Source organism: Balearica regulorum, chromosome 6 (assembly GCF_011004875.1).
Source record: "Balearica regulorum gibbericeps isolate bBalReg1 chromosome 6, bBalReg1.pri, whole genome shotgun sequence".
In the NCBI taxonomy this organism is placed as follows: domain Eukaryota; kingdom Metazoa; phylum Chordata; class Aves; order Gruiformes; family Gruidae; genus Balearica; species Balearica regulorum.
This window is the reverse complement of record NC_046189.1, coordinates 22596199-22615542: the sequence shown is the minus strand read 5'-3', so window position 1 is coordinate 22615542 and position 19344 is coordinate 22596199. Positions and strand designations below refer to the sequence as shown.

Here is a 19344-nt window from a genome sequence, read left to right as displayed (position 1 = left end):
TCTATACAGGACTATATTTTCTTTCTACTTTTTTTTCATATGGTTAGGTAGCTTATGCTATTTTTTTTGACTGAATTACTTCATGTAAAAGTTTGAGGTTTTTACATTTGTGGTGATTAACATTTCACTACATAATATTAGAGAATGAACTATGTTTTAACCATGACAACAAACCAGACCTGTTAGGAAACCAAGGCTGAAGGTCAAGCACTTCCAAACTGTAGAGATGGTGCAGTTTTAGATGAGCAGAGTACATCATCCTGCTGCTTTGATAGAATGGTTCCAAGTCTTTCAAGAGTGGTCAGGCACCTTTTAAATCATTTTCACTGCCCGAGTTCTGGCAGTTAGGTCTCTCATTTACACCTGCCCATTTGTTGCTTCTAAACTGCAAAGCAATGACTTATCATCTACATTCTTAATATCCTATTGCCATTTTGCATTAAATCAAATAAATCAGGCTGCTCATCTTAAAAATCAAGGGGTGTCTCTTATCTTTCTCTAATGTTTGTGCCTCTTTTTTTTTTTTTTTTTTTCTTCTTTAAAGGCTCACCACTGTTAACAGTGAGAAACAATAGATCAGTATCGTTGGAAGGAGTTACTAAATGTCTGTAGAAAAAAGAGCAATGTTTAACAGTTAAAATTTGGCATTTGTTTTTAAACAAATCCATTTCATATGATAACTGCATATGTGTATAAGAAAAACTGAGCACAAGTGTGAGGGGACTCAGAAAAGAATTAGAAAAGAATAGATTTAATTTTTTTGCCAAAATTCTATACATTAGAATGTATATAACACACATGTATTCAGTGGATGGCAGCAGAAAGAAGGATGAAGGTAAAGAAAAAGGAAGTGGATCTCATTAACAATCAGCATTATTCCTGTATTATTCTGTGACGATGATGATGGTGTGAATTTCTGAGTCTGAAGCACCAAACATATTGTCTTTATAGTTTTTCTCACACTAATTTCTCACATTTTAGGTTATAAGAGATAGGAATCTTTTCTGCCGGTGTGCTCCAGTGCTTTAAAGATGTAGTTACAGATCTCTACATCTAAGCCTTGCTGACAGACTAGCAATGGGTATATAGACCTGTGAGAGACCGAGTCCCCTGTTCTCCTCACTGCTGTCATGTGCTTTTTGTTTGCAGGGGGTTGAAGAGGAGCGAGTCAGTGGATCACTGTCTTTGAGGTGACACTGTGAAAGAAGATCCTTTTGCTGGGATTTATTTGCTTCCTTGGTAAAAGGATAAAGCATTTTTATAATGCTGTGGGAAAACACAACTGTCCTGGCCAAGAGTTTCTGTTCTAAAGTAGACAATAGTGTTCGTGATTGTAGCAGTTTGTAATGGCTTCCAGGTTTGCATCTATGGTAAATATTTCTAATGTTATCTTCTCATTCAGATTGCACACCTCTGAACTTAGTGTGTACATAGTCAAGTATTGTTAAGGTAAATGGAACTACACAAGTGATGAATTTGCTATACAACTGCAAGTTATCATTCATACTGTAATCTGCATCTGTTCTAGCTTCTTCGATCCTGAAGAGAGAGAAGCGGAAGAGAACAAAAAATGTCCATTTTAACTGTGTTACTGTGTATTACTTCACGAGAAGACAAGGTTTCACCAGCGTTCCCAGCCAGGGGGGAAGCACACTGGGAATGTCTACTCGCCACAACAGCGTGCGCCAGTACACGCTTGGAGAGTTTGCGATGGAACAGGAGAGGCTTCACCGAGAGATGTTAAGAGAGCATCTAAGGGAGGAAAAACTCAATTCTCTAAAATTAAAGGTAAAAATTTTTCAAGACTTTGATACCTGCCTTATTTAAGTGAGCAGTGTCAGAGCTTTATGGGCCCAACGTGTGTGTTCTAACAAAACCCATTTCCTTTCTATCCACTCCGTTTTCAATTGAAACAATGGCTTTTTTTTTTTTCTAATTTTTATTTTACTGAAGACATATTTTTGTTTGATATTACCAAGTGCTGCTGTAGCTCTTATTGATGCGTACCTCAGAGTGCTTTACAGGGAGGTTATTATTTACTCTGTTTTCTACAGAGAGGAGAAGAGGCAGAGAGGGGTGGAAGTTAGCCTTGAACAGAGTGTCCAGCAGAAGTCTGGAAGTGCCAGGAAGAGAATGGGTCTTCTGAGCCCTTGCACAGTGCCCTATTAGAAAAAGGAAGGGTAACATCCCTAAGTACAGAAAGTGAAAGAGCTTATTTTCTTGGCTGACTTCAGCGAATTTGGCAAAAAGTAAGAAACAGTAATACTAAAAATGTTTTTTTCCAATGTATCAATTTATATGGTCTTTAATATTTCAGCAAAGGATGTTGTGTTAGAGAAGAAATGTGTCAGACAAATGAACTGGCTGTATTAGTTTAGCTAGTCAGGACAAATCTTGGCTACAGTTTTGAAGCTGGCTTTTTCAATATAGTGTAGGAGAGGAAAGAAACTGCGTATTTCAGTAGAGGAGAATAGAGAAGGGGATTGTGTTCTTTCAGTTTCCCTGTTTTTTTAATTTTTTTGCATTGGATTAAAATATGCAAGTCTGTAGGTAGAAAGCATACTCTTGTAGAATTTGTTAAAAAAATAGAAATACAGGAAGATACTGGAATTGAATATCCATAATATTAGGTGCTGTTCATCATTTTACTTGCTAAAAGTGAAGAGCCAAATAAGAAACTTATCTTAATTAAAAGCAGATAGAGACTTTAAAATCATCTTCAAGTCACTTTAGCTATTTAGCACCAGCACTTTGGTGTAAACACTGCTGACACTGGCATAAACACTTGTTAGCAGCAGAGTGTGAAAATTATAATGGCAATCTGGACATAAAAGCCATCTTGTCAAGATGAAAGGTACAAGGTAGGCTTTACTTTAATACGTTGTCATGTGAGAAAACATTATGAGTAAGCACAATAAATTATCTGGAATAGTCCTTATTGCTTACTCATAATACCTCCTCAAATTAAGATCTATTAAAATGATTAGCATGACCCTGGTTACGTTAAGGCTTCTGGGTCTGTGGACGCAGTTGGTTTCCTTTGTGGGAAATTGTAAGGAATAATTTCCAGCTAGGACAGGCAAAGTGTCTAACCTAAATTTTTGACATTTTACAGAGTTGAAGTGAATTTCACCCAAAGGCTTCGCATATTCATTGCCTTGTTCTGTTGTTAGGATGTTAACCTTTAGCTCTATGAGAGAAATTGTACCCATCCACATAGCAAGTTTATTTCAGATGAGCAATATTATGACAGTCAAGAGAACCTGGTGTTCCCCTGATGTTCTGTATTGGAAAATGTATTTGATGGTTCTTGATGATCTTCCTCCCTCTGTAGTTACCCAACTTGTTTGAGAAATATTCAAACCTTTGATTTCATTAATTCATTTGTTCTTTGTGTAACAAAATTGAGAAAAAAAAATCAGAGGAGACAAGAAGGAAGTCATCCAGCAAAGGAATCAGGAGCTGAAGTGCCTTGAAATGGCAAACTGCTGTCTAATTCCACTTGGTGCCCAGGCGCCTGACTTCCCAGCCAGCTGGATGCGTACAGCTTTCAGCACATGACTGGAGTCCATTCCTTCGTGCTCTACCACTGCGCAGCAAAGCAGTTAAGATTTGCAGGAGGAGAAGAAATACATGACAGGTTTGGTATGGTTCTATAGGTGCCTTTGTATACTGAGCAGTTACAGCATTCACCTCATGGGTAAGAGCCCCAAAACTTAATTTTTATTTAAATAGTAATTGAATAAAATACTAAAATAATTACAGAAGCAGGGATTAGAATTCTTCCCCTTCCCCAGTTTCAAGCTTAAATTCTGATAAGGGATCTGCTTAAGGAGTGGTTTGAGCCTTGTGTATTCAAAACTAGAGAAATCCAAATTCTTAGGTAGGTCATTCTCCTATTACATTAAAAAAAAAAAAAAAAAAAAAAAGAAGAAAGCAAGGAAACATAAATACACTGTACTTAGTTGTCCCTAGCTAACAAAAAATGAAAAATATAAAAAAAAAATAATCAAGGATGCCATTCTGGATTTGAGCGTTCAGGCAAATACAGCACATACAGCAGAGTATTCCCTCCCACTAGCTTCAGACAGCTAATTCAAGATGCATTTAATTACTCTGTGGATTTACCTGTGTCTCACTGTAGATTTTACAGAAAAAAGGATGACATCTAATGTTGTCTTTCCTGAACTTAGTTCTTGTACTGAACTAATACCTTGAAATACGTGCTGTAAATAGTCTCGCCATTGTCCCAGGGCCAGGCAGAACTGATTAGGGAGCTATTACCCCCTCTTTTCCCAGACACTGTAGCGTGAAATGAATAATAGAATACAGAATAAGAAAGCAATCTGAAGGAAGTTTGAGAGGACATTTTGAAAAGCCGTGCATTTAAGATGAAGAAGGAGCTTTAAGTATATGTGCATAAAGGGATTTGAATGTTACAGGGATAACAGACCTGGTAAGTAAACTGAAACGCAAAATAAAACGCAGGCACTAAACTCCAAAGGCTGCAGTTACAGAGAAAGATTGAGAATACGTTAAAAGAGAAGGAAACAATAATGCCTATAAAGCAGAGTGTGGAAGTGGCAGAATACCTCTGCGTGAACTAAATACAGTGCTGAATTGTGAAGAAGGGATGATTACCGAGCTCAGAAGAATTTTTCTTTGTGCAGTATAATGTGTACACATACACAGTATATAAGGACTACTAGTCACGACACTGTGATTCTTCTCCTTCAAAGGGAAGAGTACTTTAACCTCACTTTTAGGGGTTTTTTTTCTTGATTGTCTCAGTTGTTATAAACACAAAGCTGCAATTACAAAGAAGCAGTCAGTAGGAGTTCACCGTTGAGTAATTCAATAATGCCATAAATGACAGTTACAATCCAAAAGCTTGTGGAAAGGACAAGCTGTTAATATAAATGGGAAAATGAAACAGTTGGAAATGTAATAAAAGCAGAACCAGTGGAATGGGTAAGATTCAGGACTGTTTTCTTACATATAAGAAGCATAGCTAGATGGAGATGACAGGATTTTTTTCGAACCAAAATGATTCTATGATTTAGTAGCAGAAAAATCGGGAGTTACTTTTACAGTGATAATTATTAAATGTTTAAACCTTGAAATGCACAAGGACACCAGTATTTTATCTGTATTTAAAACTGGTGTCTAAAAACATAATTTGGGATAACAGGTCAAGCTGAAATTCTCTCCAAGTAAATTAGGCAAAACAGAGAAAGAATTTGAATGGCTATTTTTCTGTAGGTAAGAAATATTCAAATTACATTCACAGGGAGGCATTTTTCTGAGGTCATGGTGATGCCCATGATGAAACTGTTAATGCAAATGAGACTTGAGACTTCACCAGTGTATAATTACCACATAGTTGCACCATGTTTTTTCACAAAAGTAGAGACCAGGTGCTTGGCTAGTGTAAATCAGCAGCCTCATCAGTTAAGAACATTGCATAAAGCAGGGTGAACATTGGGAATCTGTTTTTTTTGTTTGGTTGGTTTTCTATTTTAAGCAAAATTATTTCATAGAACATTAATAAAAGAAAAAGGATTTATTATATGACAGAACAAATCTTATAACTGCACTTGCTTCATGTTTGCTGTGTAGTACGATGCTCAATCTAACTTGAGATTGAGAAAATACTTTTTTTTTTTTTAGTGAATGTCATCATCTCTCTGAACTTTGTTTTAACATTTGATGCTTTTGATTCTCAAGCAATTTTCTCTGTAGAACAACTTTTATAAACCCTGTAGTTGTGTTACCTGGCATTTATGCCCAGTGAGCTCTACCATGGATGGGAAAATTAACCTTCCTTCAGTGCAGTAATTTTTTTTTTCTTTTCTCCTTGAATATATACACCTCTGTTTATATGAGATGAGTTACAGGAGTATGGTATAGAAGCGTGCTATCTTATGAAGTGGCACTGGATGTTTGTGCTTGATGCTTGTGGCCATTTAATTTTGAAACAGTTTTGAAAAGGTTTGGGAGCTAGACTATACATAGGTAATAATATAGTGCCAGGATACTTGTACCTACAGACGCTCAAAAATTCATGCCCCTAGGAAAGGAGCATGAATCCTCTCAAAACTTTTCGCAAGATCCTCCACAAGACATTAACAACTTATTTCCTTTTTACTATGTTTATTCATTTGTTAACTACCTAAAAATAATCTGGCCTGGTTAGTGAAGTACTAAAATCTATGACAACACAAAGCTAAACGGGTTATTTTCAGGACCAAAGAGGACTAGAAAGAACTTCATTAGAGCTATGTGCATCAGTGCTATGAACCACATTGCAGATAAACATGAAGTAATGCAGATTAGAAAAGGGCAAAAATAAGTGACTTCCAGGCTTAAATTTGTCAACTCAAGAAGAAAATATAGGCATCTGTCCAGACACCTAAGTGGGAATGCTGCTTTGTGACCTCAGCTGTATAAACAGCAAACAACTTGTCAGGCTAAAGAGGAAGAGGATAGCGAATAGTACATGAAATACACTATTTTACAAATCTCTGATGCTTCATAATCTGAAATGGTGTTGGTAGTATAATTATTATCTCAAAAGGGATATTGAAGAATTTCAAAGAGCCCAGAGACAGGAACTAGAATCAATTAATTATAAAACAATATAAATAAGACTAGAATTTTAGAAAGGTATGAGATCTGGCAAACAACAACAAATGATAAAGGACATAAAGAACAGATAAGAAATTAGAAACTTTGAAAAAAATTAGCTTCATGACACAGATGAAACTAAAAATGTGTATTTAATTCACATGTTAAATGTGAAAGAACTGCCTTTTCACCCCATCTGTTTTCATGTTCTGGAACTTACCGGCAGTCATGCAGCATTTTTACATACAGCTTTCCACATTCATAATGCATTACACATATTTACATCTATGACACATACATATATAGTGTGAGTATAGTTTAAGGACTTAACATGTTAATTGTTCTATGCAACAGATGACAAAGAATGGTACAGTGGAATCTGAAGAAGCTAATACCCTGACACTGGATGACATTTCTGATGATGATATTGATCTAGACAACACTGAAGTAGATGAGTACTTCTTTCTACAACCTCTGCCGACAAAAAAGCGAAGGGCATTGCTGCGAGCTTCTGGAGTGAAGAAGATTGATGTGGAAGAAAAACACGAGCTGCGGGCCATCCGCCTGTCCAGAGAGGATTGTGGCTGTGACTGCCGTGTGTTCTGTGATCCGGAAACTTGCACTTGCAGTCTTGCAGGCATAAAATGTCAGGTAAATGTCTATGTTTTTGTCGTGGGGGGGGTGTGTGTGCGCGCGCGCGTGTGCGTGTGTGTGTGTGTGCATGCGCACACATGTGTACTTTTTGTTGTTAAAGTTATAACTACTGGAAATTAATTATGTTAATTATTAATAACACTTGTGGATCTCAAACCAGTTTTTTTAAGGCCCAGAGTTAAGAGACCGTAGCATGCAATACTTTTATGACTGGGTTAGGTGCATACATTGTTTAGGGTTGGGTTTTTTTTTTGTTTGTTTGGGGTTTTTTTTGTTGTTGTTGTTATGCAAATACTCTGCTTATATTCCTCTTTGGCCTTTATCTAAATATGCAGATGCAGACAACAGAAGAATCACTAGCCTGCAGATTTCAGAAGGGATATTACCTTTTAGAGACAATTCATGTACTGCCCAAATGTGAATTATAGTCCAAACTCAATGAGAAACAATAAATGACACCTCTGTGGTACCGTCCATTATTTAACATGCATGATACTTAAAATGAATGCATGATAGATTTGCATGTAGGCAATAAAAATACATCTGCTAATAGAGCAGGTAATTTTTCCTGTGCAGACTGAAAAGGTATTTGGTATTGTACCTTTGCATGGTGTCCTATGTACAGCTGTAAATGTCCTAAAATGTTTCCACTAATTCTCCTGAGTCGCTGTTATGCAGCTGAGTTGATTTCTTCCTGAATGCATTTTTCATTATTTCTTAAATCCAAGCTAAACTTTCTCTGCTATTTTAAATAATACATTCTTTTTGCTGTTCCTGTTCTCATTTTCACATGTGGGGAATACGTTTAGGTATTATAGTGTAAATGAAAATCATAGACCTTAAGCTAATTGAACTGTCTGACTTGTGGATTCAGTCACATTTTTAGAAATGTAAGATGGCTATTATTAGATGTATGAGTTCTGCCCACAGCCTGTTGAGTTTACAATATTGCATCGACAATTGACTGGAATATCTTTTAAAATGTGCTTGAGTTTTTATTCCTACTTTCTGTGGTCAGGTGTCCCCACTGGCAACTTTATAAAAGTTTTTATATATATAATTCATTTTGTTCCAATAGGTTTCTAGTTTCCATGATTTTTACCAAATGTTAAGATGCCTTCTGGTAATGCTTTTGCCTGGATTTGAGCACAATGTGAAGTAAAGCCATAGCAGATCCATAAATAGAAAAACTATCTATTTTTTTGTTCCACTGTGTAATACTTTCAGGTATGGAACAGAAACATACTTTTCCTACTCTGCAACGTATGGAGTCCCTTACTGTTCCTATCAGTAGTGCTAAATTCCAGGGAGCACCCTCTGAGTTATTGTTAGCTTCAACTGTTCTTAAAAGTACTTCTCAAGGCAAATCACACTTCACTATTCTATTTCTCTAGGTTCTGTTATATCACCAGGTTTATGCTACGTATTGTTAATCTGTATTCTTTTTTTTAAAAGGTGGATCGTATGTCTTTTCCATGCGGTTGCACTAAAGAAGGGTGTAGCAATACAGCAGGTAGAATTGAATTTAATCCTATCCGTGTACGGACTCACTTTTTGCACACAATAATGAAACTTGAATTGGAGAAAAATAGAGAGCAGCAAGTTCCAGCACTAAACGGCTGCCACAATGAGATAAGCGCACACACTAGTTCTATGAGTCCAGGACCCCACCCGGTTGAATATTCAATTGCAGAAAATTTTGAGATTGAAACAGAACCTCCGGCTGCAGTTATGCATTCTCAGGCAGCCGAGGACTTGGACTGCCCTGGGGAAGAGGAGGAAGAGGAAGATGGGAGTAGCTTTTGTAGTGGGGTTACAGATTCTAGCACACAGAGTTTAGCCCCTAGTGAATCAGATGATGATGAAGAGGAGGAGGAAGATGATGAGGAAGATGATGAGGAAGAAAAAGCAGATGATTTTGTAGAAAGCATGGGCTCCCATGCTGATATGGTGCCTCTTCCTTCTGTCCTTTGCTACTCTGATGGAACTGCTGTGCATGAAAACCACTCTAAAAATGCCTCATACTATACTAACTCTTCAAATCTGTATTACCAAATAGAGAACCATGTTGCTGGCACTGCTAACCCGATCGGTGAGACTTACTCAGAAAGGGACGCTGTCAAGAATGGTAGTCTTTCTCTGGTGCCTTACAACATGACTTCAGAACAGTTTGTTGACTACACACGGCAATCAGAGGAAACTTTTAGCAGCCCTCATTACCCTTCTGCAAACCCCTCAGTGATTGTTTGCTGCTCATCTTCTGAAGGTGATAGCACTGCTCCATGTAACAGTTTATACACTGAGCATAGGCCAAGCCACCCTCCAGTGGAATTTCACTCATACTTGAAAGGTCCTTCTCAAGATGGCTTTGTTTCAGCGTTGAATGGCGACAGTCGTGTACAAGAGCACCCAGCTGAGAATTCACTAAACCTCCCAGAAAAGAGCAGACTGCACGAAGAGTGCATCAAATCACCAGTGGTAGAAACGGTACCTGTTTAATATTAAAATTATTCTAGGACTGACTTCCTGTATTAAAATGCACTCACATTGGATTTCCTAGAATCTTAATTTTTTAAGAGGTAGACAACACTTGGACTATAGTCAATGTTCCAGACACACTTTGTTTTCTCAAGCTACACTGGCAGTGGTATTGCACAAAAACAGTTGATGTAAAAATTTAAATAAAAATAATCAAACTGTCTTTTGATAAAAATAAAATGCGTAAGTAAAAAAACACACCCAACATATTTCAAAGTAGCCTACCTATCAAAGTATGTGAAACCTGCCAAGCTATCTGAATCAAAGCTTCGTGTTTTTGATTGTCGGGCCTGTGCAAGATTGTTAAAAATGATACTTTGAAATAATCATGTTTAGAGTCCTAATTTTCAACATATCTGAAAAGATGGTAAGTTTAATGTAAACGTAACTACTGTACAAAAAAAGTTTTAATTGTTCTGTACTGTATATATTTTATTTATGGTAGTTTAGTACTCATGTTTTGGTAAAAATGAACAGCATGTTCATTTGAGCAGAAGATCCATAGCTAGTTACAAAGAGCATGTCCAGTTTTCATCTGGAGTACCACGTATTCTCCCCCATGCCTTTTTTTTTTTAAAAAAAAAGACCATTTCTGGTAAATTATCTAAAAAGGCATTTCAAGAGTGTATTATTTTCTCATTTACTGTTCTTGACCAACAGAAGAGTCAGAAAGGGGGCATTTACATTTTCTAGAAAGGCAAAAGGTAGACAATCCTCCATTAAAATTAAAATCAGTGGCATTATTCCAGAACTAGTACCCCCTCCCCCAAAAAAAAAATGATCTTGTACATAATGGCAAAGCAGTAGCTTAAGCTTGCACAGCACCTTTTTAGCCCAACAAACATTCAGATACTTATGCACTTTAGTGCCATTTTGCAGTACTGTATTAACTGCGGGAACTGTGAATTATTTTGGAGAAATGCCATAGCTCCAGACTCTGAGGTGTATGTAAGATCTTAAAATAAATTCATTGTAACAAAACCTGTATGTTTTTCCCAAGCCAGCTTATGAATATGCCAGTAGGTAATTTATAAAAGCAGAGTCTTGCTGATCAAAGTTTAAATGAAGCATGGGAAAAAATGTGGAATGGTCTAGATTTTCTAAATATTTAGCAGTTTTTATGAAATATGAGCCTGGCTTATATGGACTTCTGATCATATGTCACATTCACAAAGTCATTTGGTCTAATTAGGAACCAGTAGATTCAGTGAGGAAACAGCTACAGAAATTTTATATCTGCTAAAGTTTGCAAGCAAAATAGCATGTGCATCGTATGGATATCTGTTACTTTGTACTCCATTTGTTTTTAAATGACATGGGAATTAAAATACTTGCTATATCTCAACCTTTAATTAACCAGCCTTGCTTTCTTCTAGAAAAGGAGGTATAGGAACCTGCTTTTCTTTACGCTGATAATTCTGTACTGCCTTATTTTGATTTCAAAATGTGTTTTTTAACATTTTTGTTCTTTAATACAGAAATTATATTTATTATACATCAAGTGGGTTGAAATGTAGACCTGTCTTGTCAAAATAAGGATCAGCATCTTAGTTTTTATCTGTGTCAAATCTAGGTGGTTAACGGTATGCATGTAAACACAGTGTAAATTTTAGCTCTGTAACAGTGACTCTTCTGGTTAGAAGCTCTTTAAAACATCATGTACAGTACTCCAGTAGAAAAACTGCCAGATTTAAAATATGCTTTTTAAAAAACTAAGCTGACTTAATTGTTTTTATATCAAATCTGGGCAAAGTGATTACTCAATTTTATGCTAAATTAGCAAAATATTTTTACTCCATGTAGTAGCTGGAAAGGTTTTTTATTTTCATGTTTCCAAAAGAAGTCCTACGTGTTTTATATGAACTGTATTGAAAAGTCCTAGTTCTCTAGTGACTGGATTCCACACCTGCAACATATTCCATCTCCTGGGAAAGTGCAGTCATGTTGGTTATCTGGCACAGCAGTTCCTCTGCCTCTAGAGTGACAGAACACTCTAGTCTCTTTCTCTAAAGGCCAGGTAAGCGCATGTATTTTCCAATTTCATATAGCAAATACACATCTTTATTTTTAACAGAAACATGTTAGTTCATAAAAAAATTCTGAATCTAAGAATAATGTTACATTGTTCGAGATATTCTGTGGGCAAATGTAACAAGTCTCTTTGTATATAGGCACCTTGCATTAACAGCAGGCTTAAATCTGGCACTCTCACTCAACACCAGCACCAAAAGCACAAATCCCTTATATTTGAGCTGGGACAGTAGCTGTGAATCAGTAGCAGCTTTTTAATCTCAGAGCGTGTTGGCTACTGGAGGATCATGCACACTTTACCAGGGTATTTCTCTCAGGGCAGAGTTAAGGGAAATATTTTGTTTTACTATTCACCCCCCTTACTGAGCAATAAGAAATTATTTTCTTGGCCCCTGTGCTTTCACATGAAAAATATCTTTAATAATATTAGCAAGCACAGTAAATTATTAACTTTATAAAATACATCTCAGCTAGCTTTGAAATACTGAGATGATGGTTATTTAATATTTCCATTGGCACAGGCTGCAGACCCCAGGCCTCCTTAACATTAGCATTTGTATAAATTTCTGAGTACTTAGACGTGTATGTTCCATGTCATTGGGGCATCAGGGTTGAATACAGCTAAATTCTCTAAAGCTTGCAGCACAGCAAAACAAGCGATAGCTTGTAATAATAGGGTGGAGCAGGCAGTCATTGTATATAAAGGACTTGCGCCACACTATTTTTTCCCTTGCTTAAAATAGCTAATTCCTGGGAGTCACAAAGTAAAATCTGCAGAATAAAGAAAGATTTATGTTGAAAAAGTATTCTTAACTACCTGGTGATATGTAGATAGTTTATACCTGTCTTTTGATCCCATCTGATGTTTTGTGATCAAGATTTGAGCTTAGGATATAAAGTAAACAAATCTTGTTTAGTCTTTCCAACAAGTTACAAAGTCAAGTCTGTTTATAATTCATGGAGATTTCCTGGTAGCTGTACTAATGATATCAACAAGCCTTCTAACAGAGATAAACTCATATTGAGGAAAAAACCCCAGAAACCTCTTTTTTCAATATAGGCTAAACCTCTTCCCCAAACAATTCCATACCAGCAAATAACAAAGCTAAGGCCTTTTCTAGTTGACTAGAGTAAAAATAAATAATAAAAAAAGTCACAGCCCTGACCAAAACAGATAGGCTAATTTAACTGTGAAATCTAGAGTATGCTGTAGGTGAGTCAAGATTCCCCACCCCTTGATTAGACTTTCATGTTTTGTTCACAAGAAAAAATTACTCAATATAAGGAATAATAAATCATAGGATGGAAAATGTTTTAGTGTTATTTTCTGAGCTAGTATATAATAATATAGGACGTGTCCCATTTCCCAGTTGGTTAATATTCATGTTGATAACCAGTCCTTTCATTTTGGGTAAGCTTATTTCTGCATGCTAAAAGTATTATGTTACTAAAAGATAAAAAAGCAGTATTTGGTTCTGTATCCACACAGTGTATCATTTGTGGAAATGTTTACTGATAGCTGTATCAGCTTTATTTCCCAAGATACCTGGCTACTGATAATCAGCCCTAAGAAGCCAGGTAATAAATTGGTAGATAGTTTACAATTACACCACGTAGTTCAGAAAAATGAGTCATAACAAAGGCATTTCCCTCTGTTAAAACAGAATTTTCACTGGAACAGCACCTAAAACTGGATGCCTTTTTGCCTGTAATGTGAACATTGCCTCTCTTGGGAAAAATGCATTGTTAAAGTTTATATATAAAGGTTTAATTGATGTTACACATAACTTTTCTGGCAAAATAGGAAACAATTGTAATTGTTTCCTAAGAGCTATAACTCATGCCCACTGGAACATCCTTAAAAAAATTAAAAGCTGGTCAGTAAAAGTTTCTAATACTACTTTCCTTTTTTTTTTTTTAAATATTCTTTGATGAGCTATATGCTATTTAGGATCAGAAAATTCTAGATTTGTAAGGTTTTACTATTTTTTCATTTACCTAAGTTCCTGCTAGTGAATCATAATTTGAGTTGACATTTATTTACTTTAAGGCCACTGATTACACTATCATAGTAACCGTCACTTGCTGTAAATACGGTTCAGCCGGCTCACTGATCTGCTAACTGAGTCAGTTAACAATTCGATCCTGCCTTTTGTCTAAGTTCTGCAGAAATTGCATGTGGTGTTCATGGTGGTGTTACTCACTGGATTGCTAACTGATCCAGATCCAGTTTCTACTCTTACCTGGGTGTTGTATTTCAGTAAATGTTCTAACTAACTGATCACGTAGCATTCCCTGCCTCACAATCGGGAGGATATCTTCACAGAGCACAGCTAGTTTGTTAAAGATAGTATACATACATTTTTATGCAAAAGAAAACATGTATTATGTTTTTTTAATATTTCAGATGTTCCTGACTTTGATAGAAATGTGATATAGTGCATAGAGGGTATTGGGCTCAGACAGAGGAGACCTGGGTTCTGTTAGCTTTGCCTTTCTCCCACTGTGTCACTTCCATTCTCTATGCTCTGTTTTGTGAGGTACTTGGAGATACTGTGATAAAAAATAATTCTATAGAACAGGCAAAATACCATTTTTATCCTTTTTTCATAACTAAATTTTCATACTGCAAACTAAGTCACTTTCCCAATAAAGCTCAATCCAGCTTAGAAGTGAATAGAAATTTTATCACTAACATGATAAATGCAAAAGCAAGCTCTTATTTCCATGGACCAGATTAATGAGCAGAAGTTTAACAATAAATTTCACAGTGAAAATTAGAATAAAAGCTGTGTTGAATATACAACATTTACCTGTTGAGTGCTTAACATTTGAACAGCAAGATTGTAGTTTGCCTGCAACATCACACTTGGCAGCAACAGACAGTCTTGTCCCCCTGCACGTTGTCTTCTTTTGCCAGCTGAATTCTCTTCGTTGAAACTCCTTGTCTAGGCTGCTCCTGTAGCGAAGGAGGTGCCCTTACTCAGAGCTAAAGCAAGAGACACCCATGATAATCGTTTTAAAAGGCATTCGGTACATAGAAATTCCCATGTTCTAGCTCATGAGTTGTGTAAACTTGTGTTCATTATGCCAGTTGTTTACTTTCCTGAAGCAGTTGGGAACAGGGACAAAAGAGGAGGATATGGGAACTCCTTAAAGTGTTCAGAGGTATTACACTTTCCCACTGGGGATAAAGAGTAATTCTATCATCTACGTTATTATGTTTGCAGACCGTTTGATGTAAAATACTTAGGAAAACTAGAATTAACTCAGAGAATATATTCTATAGAATTTATTTCTAAAATATTGAATCTGATTACTATTTTTTTAAAATGGTAGAAAGCTACTGTTATTTTCAAAACAGAGTCTAGTTCATTAACATGTTCCTTGGTATGAGAAATCTCAACATTTGCCTTTTCAATGTTTCCAAATTTTTTTAAATGCTCCTTAATTTTGCTGTTTTCTGTAATTGCTGTCCATGTGCAAATTATTAATTGTCCATTTTCTTCAAGAAGTGTGAGATCCAAAGCATGAACATTGTGGAGTGATGAACAAGTGAGATTTAGTTGTAAAGATGTCTTGAGTGAACACACACTTGAGTTCTTCCTAAGTGCTTTCTGTTCACTGTCTCTTCCCACTCCTAAATCAGAGGCAGCTTTTTATTTTATTGCTAATAAATGTGCCAGAGTATTGTTTTCACTTAAGGAGGAAAGTTATAACATCCTTGAGAACTTTCTGCTACCCTAATGGCTGATACCAAGAATTTTACTTTTTATAAGAATGTCCAATTCATGAAGCATCTGTTTTGCAGCCTTAGTCTTTTCTTTTTTCTTCCTTCCTCCTTTCATCTTGGTGTCTGGGAAAGGTCTGTTGTACAGTAAAGCTTTTCATTAAAATCGAGCACAAAGGAAACTCTAGTGCCCTCTGTGCTATCTGTCCTTTATTTTGCTAAAAGAGTTAATTTTATTTTTCAATTAACGTTAGTGTGTAGATAGATCGGAACTGTGGTGAAAAATAGTACCTATTGGCTCTGTATGTGGGAGTCATGAGGGAATGATCCCAGTGGGGGCTATAGCCACTCCCTTTCCATACACACAAACAGGAGAAAACCTACCCCACAGGCTGCAGAGATGTGGGAGGGGATCCTTGTTGACTCCTGCAGCATGTAGATCCAAGGGAGGAGTGTAATTCGTGATACTGCACAGCCCACTACAGGATGAAAATCGAAGATTAGGGAAAGCAGAAAACCATCACCTAGGGGAACAAAAAGTTTCCTTCAAACTACTGTTAGGATTTTTTTTCTTTTTTTTTCTAATATAAGTAATAAATAATAAATTTAAAACACCCTTTTATTAGGAAAAAAAAAGTGAATTAGATCTTAAAAAAGGAAAAGTTAAAATGTGTATTGCTCTGTTGCTGTATAGTTTTTTTGGTTAGGAGGATACCCACTACACAGAAGGTCCCACTGACTTGAGAACCATATTCATGATGCTCTGTATTGCTACTTCTCAATTGAGAAGATGATAGTCCTTCATTCAGGGCTGGGGCAGGGGACCAAAAAACAAACAAAATTTATTTATTTAGTCTATTTTAATTTGGATCTTAGCAGTGACACTTTTGTTAGGTATTTGATGAATGAATGTCAAATAGAACCAAGTTAAAAGAAGTTTGCCTCACATGTATGTTCTTCTCTAACTGTGCACTTTTCCAACAAGCTGTGAAGATTGGATTAGCTTTTCCTCGATGGACAGGAAAAAAGGTGGAAGATACAGATGAACACCACTGTTCTAACACAAGGATCAAGATAATCCTTAGTCTTGAGGCACGGGTGGATACAGCCTAGAGTGAGGGGAGGATAGAAAGGGCAATTTAGAGGAAAAGGATGAAGACTAGAGGTAGACTGATGAAGACATTTTTTTCTTCTAAAGGGCAAAAGAAAACATTATATATGGGAAAAAAGGAAAATTAAGATAATCCCAGACCAAGGATGGAAAGTATATATGCATGTTTGCTACAAGCCTGGCCATGCTAGATCATAAGATTAATTCTGTTACTTACTGTGGTTTAAGACAAACATGAACTCAGTGCAACAGGAAATATCATTTTTCCATACCAGTTCTATACAGGCAGACGTTAAATAAAAAGACTTATCCAAAATCATGGGGTAAAAACTACAAAGCAAAGCAACACCCTAGAATCATGTCTTGTCTTTGCTTATGTCAACTTCAAAGTCATGTTCAATATCATTTTACTTAACTCTGCTCCCAGGCACATACTTTAATAGAACTTGTTTCTCAGATAATGAGACACTGGAAAAAAAGAAGAAATAGGTGTCCTTTTTATTAGCATTTTAGCTTGGGCTTTTCAAATGAGACTTAGTACATTATGGCAGCTAATTCTTCTGGGTTTCTCCCATCTTAACTCTTAAAAGAAGTTCTTAAAAATGAACTTTTGGCATGGATTATGGGTGAAGGTCAACCTTGCTGGGGTACTGGGGCATCACTGTAAATAACCAGCCATCCATTTGTGAGTCTCTGATACAGAGATTGAGCAAGAGTTTTCAGCTTCTTGAAAAGACTGCATCATGTGTACTGGTACTCTTAAAACCAGAAGCAAGCATGCTGTTTTTTTCAAACCATTTCACACAAATACCACCACTTCAGTTCTCAAATAACAATGCCCATGTAAACAATGCTTAATAACTGGGCCCTTCTTTTAATTGACTGATTGTAGGCACTTCTATGGAAATACGTCTGAAGTGTAGTTTGTGAAACATGTTAAAAAAGTGTTTGATGTAAAATAAGCGCTAGACATTTAACAGTGCAGAAATAGTCAAAAATCTGTAGATTACAAATCCATTCCTAAGAGCCTCAGCCTGTAATACTGTCTTAGTAAAGTCTATCTTTTAAGTTAAATTGCATTCTGGTATGATAATCTTTTACAAATAAAATTATTAATGCAAATGTACTGCTTAATACCTGTTAACATAAAACATGGCAATTGGTTATTTTGATTTGTTTCCATCTACAGCTAATAGATAGCAAATTTGTAAAAACCACAAAACCAACACTTAGTACATTTTTTATGTTTAAAGTGTTTTAATTGCTTTAACAAATACATGCTAACTTTTACACTGTCTAGTCCAGCCCTGTCTTTTAGAAGGTTCATCTCTGTGTGTGTATATATATATATATCCCCATAAGAATATAAAATTGCTTTCCAAATTTTTGTTGGCAAGTGGTAAATAATACACCACGCATGAATTCAAAAGCACTTAAGTTGACGGTCTTTCAGACATGTAATCCATTCAAATGGGACTAGTAAAATTGTGGTGTTTGTTTAAAATTTGTACATGCCTTCTAACTTTATTAATTTTTGAGAAAAATATTTGTGTTAAGTACTTAACATTTTCCATTACAGATGATCTTGCATACTAAAATTATGGAGATCTCAACAGTAAAACAACATATTTAATTGGACTGCTGCTTTTAAACTGTTTGAAGAAGAGAAGGGAAAGAAAGTTCATCTTAAAATCTGTACATGGAAATAATTTTAAGCTTCATGAACTACACCTTTCCTTAATTTCTTTTTGTTAAACAAGTTGTAACATCAAAGATGCCAAAGGGTAATATAAGCTACAATAATATTCAACAGAACTTAACCTAGACCTTATGTTGTAATAATTTATTCAAATTAACTGTATTCTTCTGTATTTATATTTTCGGTATTTATTATGAATGATATGGAATTTGATGTATTTATTGTGGCTTATTACTGCAGTGTATATATTACAAAAATGAGCATTTTTAAGTCTTAACGTTAGGTTTTTTGTTAATTAGTGGCACTTGTATCAGCTGTATTTTTATTATATATTGTACAATATATATTGTCCATTTGTTTGCAATGAAGTAAAACAGGTTTCTACGTTACATGATGGCTACCAGTGCATCGTGCATCTTATTTCTGCTATGCAGTCAACTAGACACTATTCTCTTCTCTAATAGAGGTAGAATTAGTGCTGCACCTCCTCCCCCAGACCTGCTGAGCCTTTAAAGATGATCAATGAAATTTCAAGCATTTCTCCCATTCCTCATCACCTGATAGTGTAAGGAGAAACGGGGGGTTTTTTGGCTTTTTGGGTGTTTTTTGTTGCTGTTCTGGGGTTTGTTTTTTATTTTTTAAATTTAATCAGCATATAAATATTTAAGAAATGCACAGAAATGCCTTGTTAGGTATATCCATTTGCCCTTTAATGATGCTACTGCCTACACTTCGGCCAATGGAATAAACAACATAATTCAGCTGCACCTATCATGGTGAGTTTAATAATTTTGGTTATAAGTTAATGAAAGAATGGTTTTCAACAGCTGTTGGAAAAAATTTTGCAACAGCTCTCTCTGGTGGACAATTTGCAGTAATTTTATACAACAAATCATTTCAATGGCTACAATGGCATATAATATGCATACTGCTAAATTTCAGGACAACTGCTTA

The 19344-nt window shown here is 35.9% G+C and overlaps 1 protein-coding gene and 1 long non-coding RNA gene across 17 annotated transcripts in view; one reads left to right on the top strand and one right to left on the bottom strand.

The window, feature by feature from the left end:
• Nucleotides 1-16815, top strand: part of CSRNP3 (cysteine and serine rich nuclear protein 3) — a 106315-nt gene extending 89500 nt beyond the window's left edge. For all 16 annotated transcript variants that reach the window (XM_075756774.1, XM_075756765.1, XM_075756767.1 and 13 more), the window contains 3 exons: nucleotides 1529-1788; nucleotides 6982-7278; nucleotides 8737-16815. In XM_075756774.1, the coding sequence (XP_075612889.1) occupies nucleotides 1529-1788; nucleotides 6982-7278; nucleotides 8737-9780 (1601 nt within the window). In that variant the 3' untranslated portion in view covers nucleotides 9781-16815. The remainder of the gene's footprint in view (nucleotides 1-1528; nucleotides 1789-6981; nucleotides 7279-8736) is intronic.
• On the bottom strand, nucleotides 14704-18993 carry LOC142602367 (uncharacterized). The gene is made up of 3 exons (XR_012836138.1): nucleotides 16528-18993; nucleotides 15965-16104; nucleotides 14704-14809 (listed from the first exon to the last, which is right to left on the bottom strand). It is a non-coding gene; the product is annotated as an uncharacterized LOC142602367 (long non-coding RNA).
• Between the last annotated feature and the right edge of the window lie 351 nt (nucleotides 18994-19344).